Consider the following 14,606-nt stretch of genomic DNA (forward strand, 5'->3'; position numbering starts at 1 on the left):
CCATGATGTTCCTGGGTAGGATTTTCCATGGCTGGATAACCTGTAGGATCTGTCCCTTCAAGACCTTGGAATCTGTGTGTCAGGCCAGGCCATGAATCCTATTGTGGATGTGCATTGGCAACAGCAGAAAGGAATTCCAAGAAAATTAACACAGTATCCATCCAGGCAACTTCATACTCTCAGACTTTATGCTAAATTTTGAAATTTAGTGGTGCTTTAAGAGTTGCGGTTTGAAGGGACAAGCAGAAACTGACATTTTGGTATAATACTAGTTTGTGGAAAGTAAATTTCCCTCCTAAAGCTTCATGGTATAGAAGTCTGCATATGCAAATTTTAAAATCAAATATGCATACCACTTGCTTCTCACACATACCTATTTTCATTTTCATTTATGGGAAAATAGCTTTGAGAAACACATATGCAAACAAAAATTGTGGTGGAATAAGCCCATAATAGAGCCTTCAGTAAAATGAGGAATTGCTTAGCTTTCCAGTAATTTTGTCTGTTTGTTGTAAGTATTTTGTAGAGCATTGTCTAGCTGTCTGATTCTATGGAGATCTAAGTCTAGTTTTCCCCCTCATTTATCCACTTTTTGTAACATCTTCTTGTAATTACTAGTACTTAACAGAAAACCTGAATTCATGTTAAAACATTTAATTAGTCAAAATTGTGTAATAGAAGATTTCTTCCAGATACCACTTAATGATCATTAGAAGGTCTGATTCAAATCCCACTTAAGTCGATTGATGTCTTTTGTTGACTTCAATACATTTTGAATCTGGCTCAGTATATTCAGAAATGTGAGGTTAATGGCTACAACAGCAGCAAGAAATACTCCCCACAGATGCACAACTTTCATGGTCCTCCATTTGCATTAATAATAAACTACTGAATAAGTTTTGGATAAAGGTAATGAAAGGTCATTTTACCAAAAAAAAATCAGCCGAATTCAGAGCTGTAGAAGAAGATACTTTAATGTTTAATCACTTAAACCCTGATATTTTTCCACTTCAACTCTATTTAAGCTCCCATAGAAATTGTGGATGCAACTGATATAATGCATTAGATGTTTTGGTATTGCTTAGATCTGGTAATGGCTTATCTGTTTGGAGGAATGATGTCCCATCACAGCAGTGGTGACTCTATAGGGCATAATGGGCCTGCAGTTACTTGCTGTATAAAGCCATTTATGCTTTCATGCTGTTCTCTCCCAATTTCAGAAGTAGCCTATTTCTGTAATTATGGGCAAGAGTGAACAGGTGACCTAGACAGTCTTCACCAAAGCTAGGCATTTTCCACCATTTTTAACTTTCAGTCCCACATAACATAAAAGCATAAGTACCAAATTAATAAAACCCCAGGTATTTTGCTGTGAAATTCTGCTATGGCAGGAACACAGACTTTTCAGAGAACCTAATATTAATTTTTTCCTATAAGATGCCTTTGGTGAACTCAGTGAAATACCAGAGTGATTTACTCTGCTTTCTGTGCCCTCATCATGGAAATGCAAATTACTGCACAGCAGGCCAGACATTAGAGAAAGTAGGTGCTCTGGTACAAGGCTTCCAACCTGAGTTCTAGCCTGAGAAGTTGGACAAGCAGCCAAATCTCTGCATCCTTTGAAGTTCATTCTGAGTGTAGAGAATTCTGAATTCAGAAAAGATCATGTCCTGGATGAGTTTCTCGTAACTGAGGGACAGCCATGAGTTCTGAAAACTATTTCATTAGTTACCTCAAAGTAGGGTCAACATTAGAGAGAGCTTGATTTTCACAAGAAAACCTACCACGCCTTCCCTCCCTGCACCATTTTGCTCTGTGAGCAGGGAAAACAGCATAACATGTTTGCATCCTGCAGGGCTTTGCTGCCCTTCCCCATTTCTGCAGCTCTGGAATTCCTTCTCAAGCCATATGGGAGCTATGGATGTTAATGGAGAAAGAGAGGGCTTTCTGGTGTGCTGCTGGTGAGCTTCAAAGCTTCCAAGGAGATATGTCATCTGCTGTCCCCCAGCTTTTTGCATGTAGGCATGCTTTGAAAAACTGCTACCAATAGCTGTTGCGTAGTGCTTGCACAGGTTTGATAGATAAAATACAGCCTGGTAACATGAGACAGCTGTGAGCCTCATTTTTCAAGGAGCAGATGGGTCGTGAGTGACCCAATAGCTACTGAGCTAATGAATGCAAGAGAAAAGGAAAATTTCCTTCTTCACTGAGACAAACTATCAGGCTCCCTTGACCTGCCTTCCTTGCCTTCTTAGTGAATTAACACTGTGTGTGCCTGACTCAAAAGGCAAGACAGCAGAGCATTTGCTGCCAGTGCCAATTTGCTACAAGATGGGCTTAAACCAGAGACATGTGATTTCGTCTGGGGGAGAATGACAGTGAAGTAGAGATGGAGGAGAGGGATGCAAAGTATTGTATGATTCCTCTATGGGTCACATTGCTCCCATGTTGCACTTTGTCATTAGATGAATCACTGTAGCATCCTGTCAAATCAACCTCCTGCACAGATTTTTAGAACCTCTAATTGGCACCTTCATGGCACCTGCACAGCTACATGTTACCAGTGTGTCTCCTTTTGCCCTGCACAGCCTTTCACAGCTGTTTCTCCCAGTTTCAAGGCACAGTCAGTAGCCCACCACGGCATGAGGCAACCCTGGCTTTGGTTGGGATCCTGTGATGTGACCCAGCATTCATGTAACAGAAAAGGTTTGCTTTATTCCTTTCTCTTTTAACCATTAGGCAAATGTTTGTCCATGTTTCCTGTTTATCATAGGCTCTGAGCCTCCCTAGACAGGCTATTCTGAGCTTGCCCTGCTTTCTGATAATTGCATGTGCATTAAAGTAAACACCCCTGCAGGGTTTCTCCTCTCCCCTGTCCTTGCCAGCTCGGAGCTGGACAGCATTCCATGGCTTGCAAACACAGGGCTGTGCAAAAAGAAGGCATGCCAGGGGCTGGCAAAGCTCTGGGGAAAGAGGGCAAAGCGGCATGCTATTTCAGGCCTCTCTTATTTTGCTAATGAGTTCAGATACCTCTCCTTTCCTAGCAACATGATGGCTCCTACGTCCTCCTGAGCTGTGCATCAGTGATATTGCTATTGAGATCTACAGTCTGTGTCCAACCCGTATCAATTAATGGATTCTTTGTAGGCATATAAAAAATTACCAGGATCCAGGGGAGTCACCCATCAGTACTGACTGCAGCAATAATTCTGAGAAGGTGGTCTGTTGCATATTTCTCTGAACTCTTGTTTTGCTTTAAAAGGACAAAGAGGCAGGACACTGCTGTAAGATTCTTTGAGGATGAGCTTTATCACACTGCTGTTTAGAGAACTGGGAATCTCTAGATCCTAAAATAATACAACCATTAGTATCTTGTGCCTCTACATAGGGCAAAGTCCTTGACTACGAGAAGTACAGTAATGACGTTTTTCCTTCATAAATGCCCAAGGGCATTACTTGAACGTCTTACTTGAGATAAGTAGATCAGTTTTGTCCTTGGTTTACAGATAGAAGAGGTAGCAGACTGGAAAGCTGACTGGCATAGACAGCACACCACTGTGCTGAGCACACTGCAGTCAAATACTGCCAGGCACATCAAAACAGATGCTCTCTACATACCTGGCTTGAAATTGAGACCCCAAACTGTATTTCCTTTTAGGATTTAGTTCCCAGGAATTTAAAAATATGCATAGAACCTTTTACACTCACACACTTATGGTGAAAGAAAAACAACTTGGGTTAATTATTTTCACTTGGTTCCTAGAGTAAATCTGTATGTCATAAGTAGATACTGCTTTTCTATTCTGATTGTCTGTTACCAAACCTAGCCCACACAATGCTGTAGCTGAATTCCCTCTTCCAAGTGGTAGCGATAAGTCACTGCCTCTTCTCATGCTTTAGGACAGTAACCAAGCTGGACTCTGACTGTATGCTGCCATCCATCACTTACTTGATCTGAACTTACATTGGCACTGAACCAACCGAGAGGTTTCTCTGAAGTGAAACGCCAATGCAGTTACACAGCCCGTCTGCAGGGAGTTTTATTTTTCATAGGAATACTGGGGTTATCCTTGTCATAGCTAGTGCACTGGTCACATTCCCCATGAAATACCTGTACTACCCCATCCAAAAGTAACTTTGTTGGAGTTGCAGTTTCTGAGCAGCTGACGTACATGTTGCTGATGGTGAATGCTGATGGTAATGCTGATGGTACTACTGGGAGAGTGTTGTGAGAGTGGGTGCTTCTTCTGTTTTGTTTTTCCTCCTTTTTGAAGCAAATCCAACTTTTATCAATTATAGGGTTGAACAAGCCCTCTGCAAATATTAGTGCATATCTTGTAAGAGAGAAGAGTAACAGGTCTTTTTGAAGAGGAGGCAAAAAATTGAATAAACTAGCTACCCCCTGGGTCTATGGTGAAATAGCTGAACAGTTGAAACCTACCCAGCTTTTGTTTCCTGTTTGTATAAGTAGCTTTCATCAGAGTGCTGGTCATGAGTAAGTTAACACCCACAGACCTGTCACCATCAAGCACTGTATCCTAGCAGTTCTGGCAGTGCTGAACTGCATACATACATGTTTAACTGCATTCCCCACTTCTCTGAAGGAGCTATTTTCAGAGATCCCAAGTGTGGAAGTGGAATCTCTCAGATGACTTTTGACTCTGCAGAGAGGAATAAGTGTCTTTGAAAGACTGAGATTGGCACAAATATACTTTCTTCCATCCTGGTATGTGAGGAAGGCTAAGGATGATGCAGTGCAAAAGTTGCTTTTGCTGTTTTTATGTGGTGCTGTAGAGGAAGAGAGATCTGGGGTGATAACCAACATGGTGGGAAATCCTCCTCTGCATGGTGCTGCAAACTACCACTTTCTAATTTCCTGCAGAGTATCTTACTGGCATTCAGGTAAAGTTGTCTATGTTCAGGCTTAGTCGAGGATGTTCTCTCAGGAAGTTAAAGGACATCAAGAACTAAAGGTGTACTGGGGCAAGTTCCTAATTACTCATCTGCTCCCTGCAGGGGAGACATTAAGGGATGCTTTTGTAGTTTGTTCATGGTTTGTTTGTCAGTATAGCAGCTCTGGGACAATCAGTTATTTAAAGGACTGGAAAAAATTCTACCCAGTTGTCCTTGTTTGCTTCTTTAGGTCTTTTTCCTGCTTTTGTGGATTCCTTGAAATTTGGCATGCCCAACTGTGCAATGCTTTCACTGCATCTTGTTGCAGAGTTTATTTCACATACCCAGAGTCTCTGCAGTGCTACATTAACTCCCTTCAACTTAGCCTAGGTCAAATCAGATCAGTTACAGTGTGGTTTCAAGCAGCTAAGTGATTTTGCTAACAGCTGAGGAATTGCACTGACTCCATCTCTAATGAATACCCTTAGTGGTCATGATACGAATTTTGCATGAGAACAGGGCTTGCACTAATTACTGGGACTTAGTCACAACTTGTTAACTCAGCACTGAAAACATGCTCTTGGAAGTAGCCACACTTGGGCGGACTGGGAATTGAGGGAAAGCACAGTCTTGCACTTAAGGCTCTGAACACTGCGTCTCCAGTAATCTGGTTTAATTTCTTGTTCTGCCTTGTACTTCTTATGTCACTTTTTATATTTCTTTCCCTTTCTGCACCTCAGTTCTGGAGCTATAAAATCACACTGCTGTATATCTTCTCCCCTACATGCATGGCAAGTTCTTCAGGATGGGGATTTTCTAACATTGAGTATGCAGTTTGTAGAGCAGCCACACCTGTGGCTGTGGGAGGTCAGGAGAGCCCTCCATGACATCTTAGTGTTTCTGTACTTTGAGAATACGTCATTGGCTTTGGATTGTGAGGCAGGAGCAGCCTTGAATGTTCATGTAACTCCCACAGCTAATTTTCTGTGGTAGATTTGGGACTTTACTTTCAACCTTGAAATTTTGCTGGTTTTCAGTTCTGCAGGGCAGGGAGTGCTGAGTCTGAATAAATTGAATTTTTCTTAAATTATGTGAGTGATACATTGTTACAATTTTCCGTATCCTCTGCATATGAGGAGGAGTGGAAAATTGATAAATGGGAAGAAAATGCGTGACAATACCTAATGTATTCTAAACCAAGCTTCTAATCTTCTCTGTTTCTTTTTGTTTCTTCCAGGTGGAGCGGGAAATAGCCATCCTGAAGTTGATAGAACATCCCCATGTTTTAAAGCTGCATGATGTTTACGAAAATAAGAAATATTTGTAGGTATTAATGGCTTTTGCCAGAGAAAGGGAAATGGAAGGAGGGAGGGAGATCAGGGTTTTGGAACTTGGTAACATTTCTGAAAGAATGGAACAGTTGTGCTTTCACCCTCTGCTGGTGTCTGTGTGATATTTGGTATTTGGATAAGGAATGAACACTCATTATTTCCCTGGCTTTTCTCATGTTCTTTCCTGTACTTTCATGGATTCATTAAGGAAAATTTATCATTGTCCAACCATTAACCTACTGCTGCCATATCCACCACTAAATCATGCTCCCAAGTGCCACATCCACGTGTTTTTTTAACACTTCCAGGAATGATGATTCTACTACTTCCTGGACAGCCTGTTTCAATGCCTGACCACCCTTTCAGTGAAGAAATTGTTCCTAATATCCAATCCAAACCTTCCCTAGTGTGATTGAAGGGCATTTCCTCTCATCCTGTCACTTTTTAATTGGGACAAGAGACTGACCCCCACCTGGCTACAGCCTCCATTCAGCAAGTTGTGGAGAGTGGTAAAAAGCAAGCTCCCCCCGAGCTTGCTTTTCTCCAGACCAAACATATGGACTCCATCAGCCACTCCTCACAGGACTTGTGTCCTAGACCCTTCATTGTCCTTCCCTGGACATTCTCCAGCACCTCAATATCTTTCCTGGAGTGAGCCTTTACTTATAAGAATTATATGCTGTTTCTTTTCCTACTTAAAATAGAAGAAAGAGTACAAACCAATGTTTTCTCTGAAATAGCAAGAGAGAATAAAAGCTTGTACCTGTAAGATCTGGAACCATTTTGAATCAAAGCTGTAACAGACTTAGAGTAGATAATTTGGATAACCTCCTTTGTCTAACAGTTTTCATTGAAACGCTCAACTCTTATGAAAAGTGTTTTAAATTTTCTCCATCAGCAACAGATTTTGGTTTTAAAGGCCACTGTAATCCCATGATGGTTCTGCAGTGACAGTTATGTAGCAAAGCTTTTTTTTAAGATTTTTTTTTTCTCCATATTATTTCCAGTGCCAGATAGAGACGTTGACCACGGACAATCACTTTAGCTTGATTTAGGGCACTAAATACGTTGTATCTGTTGTCAGACAAACAGGCCACATTAATCATGACACAACAGGACAAAAATCAATGTTCTCCAAATAGAAAAGGGTGACCCTGTAGGGAACTCTGCTATTTCCAGCTTTTTAACAGGTTATTACAGGTAGCAGAGAGTGGTTAAAAAAAGATTAAACAGTTTTTAAAAGTCACCATCCACTGGTGACCTCTCTTTAGTGTCTCAACACAAGAGGGGAATGACTGTTTATCCAAAGAAAGTGGAATAGAGGTAACAGTCCCTCATGGACTATTCATCCAGTCTTGTTGCTGGAGAAATGAATTCCTGTTCTGAGAAGTGAGGCCTCTCTGCCTAAGGGTTAGCTTAGTAGAGCAGGCAGTAATTTCCTTTGGCTTCCCCTCCTCCTTTGGGGCAGAGCCTGCCATCCGTGGTGGAATGCAGTTGCCAGAAAGAGCTTGTGCAGGCGCTGGGTGGAGGCTGGCTCAGATGTTTTCAGAGCTGAATGCTCTGTCCTCAGTGGCATAAATGGTCATGGCTTCATGAAGCCCTGTTTGCTGCAGATGAGGACAGAGACCCAAATCTGCTCTGTCTGCAGACAGGCAGCAAAGGGAAATCAGGCTTTACAGGGAGTATGTTCTCCTTTAATCCTGAAAAGAGAGGCAGAGGACATTTTCTCTGTATTCAGGTGAAGGGGGGGGGGAGATGAGACCCCTTTTTTGATTAAAAGAGAGGGAATGTTCTTCTTTGTGATGTTGGTTTCTGTGTTGTGTAACCCTAGGTGCACTCACACAAGTACACACTCTTGCACAAACAGAGCAAACAGCTGATGGTGGCAGTGGTGACAGTGTATGAATACACGCAGAAGAAAGGCCATGAGGGGATGGGCTGTAGAGGTGCTGAAGCTTTCTTCTTGTTCTGAATGCCTGTGAGGCCAGAAGCTGAGCTTTCCTTCTTTACTCCAGAAGACTTGGGGGCTATTTTCCTCCTTGTGGAAAGTATCTGGTGCTCAGAGCAGTGGGAATGGTGTTACACTATTATTAAAAAAAAAAAAATACTGCATTTATTGGCAGGAAAGCATCTTCATTATGAAAATCACCTTGAAAAGTAAAGCATCCCATATCTTTAAGCTATGTCTGGATATCCTGGCTTCTAAAAAATGCTGGGCTCCAAAGCATGCTTTGCCAATGACCATTTAGCCTTTAACAATCACTAAGTCTGCTTTGTGCTGTAGCTCCTCTGCCTGTAAGATTAAGCTGTCTGCATCCCCCTGCAAAGGCACCAAATCCCTCTGCTGAAAGATACTGACACTGAAAGAACAAATGACTGTTAATTAAGTTTTTTTTTTTTTATTAGTCGCTATTTTAAAGAAAGGGCACAATGCAGAGCTTCTGCCAAGCCTCCGTGTTCAAAATTAGAAACAACTGTGGCCTTTGATAAATCTGAGAGGTGGAAGAGAGTGCCTGTGGAGGGGTGAGGTGTTGCAAGTGTGTAGTGGCTGAGAACTGTGTTTGCATGTACCTTCCCAAATAATAAGACACAGTGACCTCTGGTTCTCACCAGCATCAGGAAAGGGATTGCTCTTTGGTTGTGGCAGCACCTTTCCATCATGCATGCCACCCCAGCTCTAGCAGTAGTGGCATGGTTTCAGAGAAGCTCATGAATTATGGGTGATATTTCAGAAGCCAGAGACTAATCACAATGCAGCACTGGGGAGCATTTCCTTGATAACTGTTAATTTCACAAATCATGTTTGACTTTTAGTTTATGATTTAATTTGTGACAAGGGGCTTTGGTTGAGTAGATTCCTAATGCAACCATGAATCAAATCCTTTTCCCACAGTTTATTTAACAGCAAGAATGATTTTTAAAAAATAAGAAGAATCTGTTAGCATATGCGTGTTAGCCAAGCAGTCTTTTTCTGTTTATTTTGGTAGGTTCTTTTTGCCAAGATAGCTATGGATAGATAGGTGGAGATAGCTATGAAATCTATTATTTAATCTCTTTATCCATCATTTTGAGTTGTCTTATTTAGTAAGACTCTGGACTACACATGAGGTGAGGGGGGGGGAAACAGAGGGCACTGTGGTTCTCTGTAAGTGACATACAGCCTCAGATATATATTGTGTTGGCTAAACGAGCAATATTACTGTCAGTTGAATTATTTCATACTTGTATAATCACACTGATGGCCTTCAAGCAAGATTGGGAGTCCACAGTAACAGATAATTTAGAAATAGCTACAGACAATCAATGCCTCCATCTCTCCCATCAGATAATGTCAGTAGACAAAACAGCCAGGATGGGGGGTTCATCCTCCCTTTCTTAAAGATCAAAATGAATCAAAGTGGCCTGGTATGGGGAATGATCAGTGGGCTACCAAAACTTGTGTGTGCACCAGTCAGTTTGACTAAGGAAGTGAAAACAGTCAGGAATTTTAGAGAAAGACAAATCATAGAATCATCACGGAATGCATTGGGTTGGAAGGGACCTTAAACATCATCCAGTTCCACCCCTCCCTTGCCATGGGCAGGGAACCTTTGATTAGACTGGGTTGCTCAGAGCCTCACCCAAGCTGATGTTGAACACTTCCACGGTGGGACATGTACTAAGAGAAGGAGTAAGGCAGTAACAGATAATAACAAAATTTTGGTGTGTTCTGTAATACACACTGGAGGGACACACTCCTTTGGTGATTTCTGCATTGCAGATGAGCTGTGTGAACCTGGGGGATGATCCTCTTTTCTCTGTGCCCTGTATATAAAAGGTCTTTCCTGAGCTGACCCTACACAGAGTTTTATGTACTGTGTTTTATGCTGTACATTCAGCTTTTCTTTGGATCACAGAAAAGCACTTGTCCCCTGTTGGAGGAGCTGTTAGCATGGCAAGCTAAGGGCCATTAGACAGTCCACAGGAGATGGAACTTCCCTCTCCAGAGGGGATTAAGCCAACTGATATAGTTCTGTTGCAGAACTCTCAACAGGGGTGGCATTATTTGTTTTGATCTCATTTGATTAACTATTTAATTTCAGCTGTCAGGGGCTTGGTGGGGAGGGGAAATAAAATAAAAAAAAAAATTGCATATGACCACTCACACCCTTTTCTTTCAGATTGTAATACTGGTATTTCTTGATTCCCTTTCCATTGATGTCTGTGTATAGATATCTGTAAATTTCTATGTCAAGATGCATACAGATATGTGTGGATTTATGTTGAATGATTTTCAAATCTTCAACATAAAGAAGATATAAGATTTCAAATTTTGTGGCAGCATTTATTTTACATGTCTATGTCATCCAATTTGATCAGCATTTTAAGCTGATCAAATCTGTTTTGATCAAATCTGTTTTAAGCTGATCAAATCTGTTTTGAACAGGATCTGTTTTGAGAGGAGTGGACACCAGAGAATTATTCTCTGAAGTGTGCCATGCATTCCTCAGCACCTTTTTCAAATATAAGTGTCTTTTTCATCTTTCATCAGTACAATGCTATCACTGGGCAAGTGCCCAAATCTCATTTCAATGTACACAACACATCACCTCCTGATTTCAGAGATGAAGGTGCATCACAATGAGGCAGATAAGAAAATTAAAATGTCCTCCTAGCTCTGCACAACTCACGTTTCTGGCTCATACAAAACCAGGTGGCAGCAGGAGTCAAGGACTTACCGTTCTGGTGATGTCTGCAGAGGCCTTTGTGCTGCCTGTCCTCTCCTGCTGGGTTTTCCTGTAATTCTGTTTATTTTGTTGAAAACGAACTGTGAGATGCCAGAGGATGCAGAAAAGAGGCAAAAAAAAAGGTTCTGAGTGTTCTTATTAGTGGTAGGTCAAGACTTTGGCATTCAATCCATCTGCAGGGAAACCCGTCTAAAGGCAGAGGGAGAATTCAGAAAGTCAGAGTTGCTCCAAAGGCTCAGCAGTGAAAATTAATTTTGTGGTACATATGCACCTTGGTAGTGAGGCTGTGGGATGTCAGGTGCTGTGATACGGGGAAAGAAAATAAAACAGGATTGAAAGGCAGAATAGCATTCTACCTGAGCCTTGATTAGAGCTAAGGAAAATATTTGTAACCAGCTACTCTGACCCCCTTTTCTTCTGCTGTTGACTTGTTTTAGGACTGTCTGGAATGACAAGCATGTGTAGCCAGCCAGAAGAAGGCCAGTCAGTGGTAGGACTGGAGCCAGTGCACATGAGGTTTGGATTCAGGGTGGGCCTGGAGACCAGGAGCTGCCAGGAGCCAGGGAAGAGGCACAGGTTTCACCGCTCGCTAGAGGGACACCAGCCTGGCACAAAGCAGGGGCTGCAGAGCTCCTGGTGGGAATTCATGCTACACCTTGTGCAACAAAATCTTAATAAGCTGTGCCCAAAAGCCTGACTGTATCCTCTGCTCACTCCCTGACATGTGCTTGGATACCATCCAGGCCATGATGCTGGGCTTGGGGAAAAGCAGGCCCATAGGGGAGCAATTCTCTGGCATGAGCAATTCTGTGAGGTGTTGCTTCAGAGCCACAGTACATTCTCGTGCCTGACTTCTCTTTTAGACTTTGGTAGGCAGTGTTGTGTGTGTGTCTGGGCCCTGGTTGTTACAGCAAAGGCCACTTAGCTCTGAAGAAGAAAGCCCCCAAGTACAGAGTCAGTAACAGAATTGCAGCAGTGACCTGATGGGTGCTGCCTCAGCTCTGCCCATCCTGTGTTGAGGATCCCTCTGGCTAAATCCATTCCATATCATGTGCCCATATAGGATGGCTGCTGCAGTGCCTTGGCATCCATGACTACACACCATGAGGGCACTGCTAAAAACACCTTTCATCACAAATAAATCAAAGGTACAGAGCACAACAGCATAATCTCTTACTAATTCTTTTCCCCAAAAGCCCCAACCTGTTAATGCCCAAATGTAACCAGCAATCAATACAATATCCATTCAAACATGAAAACTCGAGTTAAAATTGTCTTTTAGAAAACAAAAATCTAACACATGCACATTTTCTCACAGGCAAGGGGGGAAGAAAAAAATACAGAGCTCCTGGCCCAGTGCCAAATAAGGGTTTAAAAATTCATGCCCACCATAAGAATTTATATAACTTCTGAATAATTTATAGACTGTGCCAATAACAAGGGGCTTCATATCTGATAGAGATTATTTAATCAATAGAAAACAGTGCAGAGAAAAAGCTGTCAAAGAACTACAGACCATGTCAGCCTGGGCAACTTTTAACCTCTTCCCTGCCACATATATGTTCAACGATATATATGTATGGAAGGACATTTTGCAAGTAAGGTGGTAGCCTGGAAGAAGAATCACCAGTTCTTTTTTCTTCTAGAGGTTTTTCTTTGTCAGTCTGTTGTTCTCTAAGACAGATCCCTTTGAAATGTAGTGAGCTTTCTAGCTCTCAAATTAATTGGTCAAAAGGAGTAGCCAGTTTCTTGTGAATCATCTGCCAGAATTACTGTGAGATGGCCCATGGTTCAAGGTTGTGGCAGTGCCAACCCTACCATTTGTGGTGCAGCCATTTCAATCTGTGCTTCATTCTGTGGCAAAACTTAAAGAGAGTTTTACGGCTGTTGGCACGGTAAACATCAGGACAGAAGAAAACTAAAGACTTATCTATCTTTATGATGGAGATTCCCACCTGATGTTTTATGTCTCTGAGTATATCTCTTTCTATATAACTGCAGCTGGGTTTTGCATCTTGCTCAAGTGCATGGCTGAAGCCATGCATCTTAAAAACTAACAAGTGCCACATGGACATCTAGTCAAATTCTAGCATAGTAAGAGCTCTAGGACATTGCTCAGTGACGTGTGATTGTACCCAGTGGTACATTTAGGCTTACACAGAAAAGCAACTTGAAAATCTGGTTGTTTAGGTTAAGCAAAGTTGTGCTTTATATGTGTAAATGTCATATCACTTAATAGAAATAAATTATTAACTGCTTCCCTAACTGACAGCTAATTGCAAGCACTGATGGACAAACCTTCTATTGCCTGACTAAAACAAAAGGTGTGAATTGATTTTCATCCTAGAGCATTAGAGAATGTTTCTTGGTAATCCTAATTTTTTGCATTTATAATACCTGAAATACTTTGTGTTTCAGCATGAGCTTTCATCTAGAGATCACTCCATTTAACACTTTTATAATAATAAATACATAATTGGTGCAGTTGTTAGTATCTTGTAAATTGTCCTGAGAAAGCAAGAGCTAGATACCCACTAACAGGCTGCTGCAGGCAATCCCATCTGGCAAGAATTTTAGCATTTCACACCATTTTTGCTACTGGCTAAAAGACAGCTTTTTGTTCTTTACTGATGTGTTTGTTTGCATTTGGATTTTTTTTGTTGTTATTTTGCCAAAAGTATCTGCTAGTGCATGGTCCTAGTGTTCTCTGTGCCACTTAGTCTTTCTTTAACAGCATTTTTCCTGGCATTGCTCAGAGCCAGTCTGTTTCTTTAGTAACAATCCTGATTTGGAGCTAGCATGTAGCTGCCTTGCCTCAGTGAGGGCTCTCTGAGTTATTCCTCAAAGCTCCCTAGGGCATGGGCAAAGGCACCTCTTAAGAAATTGTGGCATATTCCACCAGATGGAAAGGAGAAATAATAATGAAAAGTGTGCGCTTTTTTTGCTGTTTTAAGTGATAGGAGTTTAGTGCAACAGTAATCTAATTATGGAGAAGCCCTTGCTGTGCTGGCACTGGACAATAATGGGACAATACCAGTTTACAATCCCACACACAAAGCAACTGTTGGGAATGGGAAGTCCAAGCTGCTGTCTAGCACCACAGCAAAAACCAGCCTTCAAATAGGAGCTGATGAAAACTGATTATGTACTATTTTGGTTCCTGAAAGAATAAATAAAATGAACCAAAAAGAAAGAAAGAAAAAAGCCTAGGATTATTCTAAGCTTGCATCTCTGATGATATGTAATGGGTCATTTGAGGTTAGGAACTCAGAAGTCTTTATTGAGAAGGTGGTGGTGATGGGATGCAATGGAAAAATGGCAAAGGGAATAGATAGAATGCTGCTGGATGCAATCTCTCTGCTCCTCTCCAATCAACGCAATTATTCTTGTATTTATCTTTGCTTTTAGAGAGCAAAATCTTGTCTCCTTCAAGCACTGAAACTCAACTAGAGCTTTTTAGTTTCATGTCTTGACTTGTAGCAGGGACATGAGAAAATAATGCAATATGTGGACCTTGGTTTGTACGAAAGTGAGCTGCAGTCTGTGAGAATATTTGCAATCACCTAGAGAATGTATCCAGTGAGGAAAAAGTAATTGAGACTTTATTTTTAACATACACTTGCCTTCATATTGAGTTGCAGAACCCTGCTGTTTT

The 14,606-nt window shown here is 41.5% G+C and overlaps 1 protein-coding gene across 12 annotated transcripts in view; it reads left to right on the forward strand.

The window, feature by feature from the left end:
- BRSK2 (BR serine/threonine kinase 2) overlaps window positions 1-14,606 on the forward strand; it is a 303,532-nt gene that overhangs the window by 190,413 nt on the left and 98,513 nt on the right. For all 12 annotated transcript variants that reach the window (XM_053946173.1, XM_053946174.1, XM_053946176.1 and 9 more), the window contains exon 3: window positions 6,131-6,216. In XM_053946173.1, coding sequence (XP_053802148.1) covers window positions 6,131-6,216 — 86 coding nt within the window. The remainder of the gene's footprint in view (window positions 1-6,130; window positions 6,217-14,606) is intronic.

This window comes from Vidua chalybeata, chromosome 6 (genome assembly GCF_026979565.1).
Source record: "Vidua chalybeata isolate OUT-0048 chromosome 6, bVidCha1 merged haplotype, whole genome shotgun sequence".
NCBI lineage: Eukaryota > Metazoa > Chordata > Aves > Passeriformes > Viduidae > Vidua > Vidua chalybeata.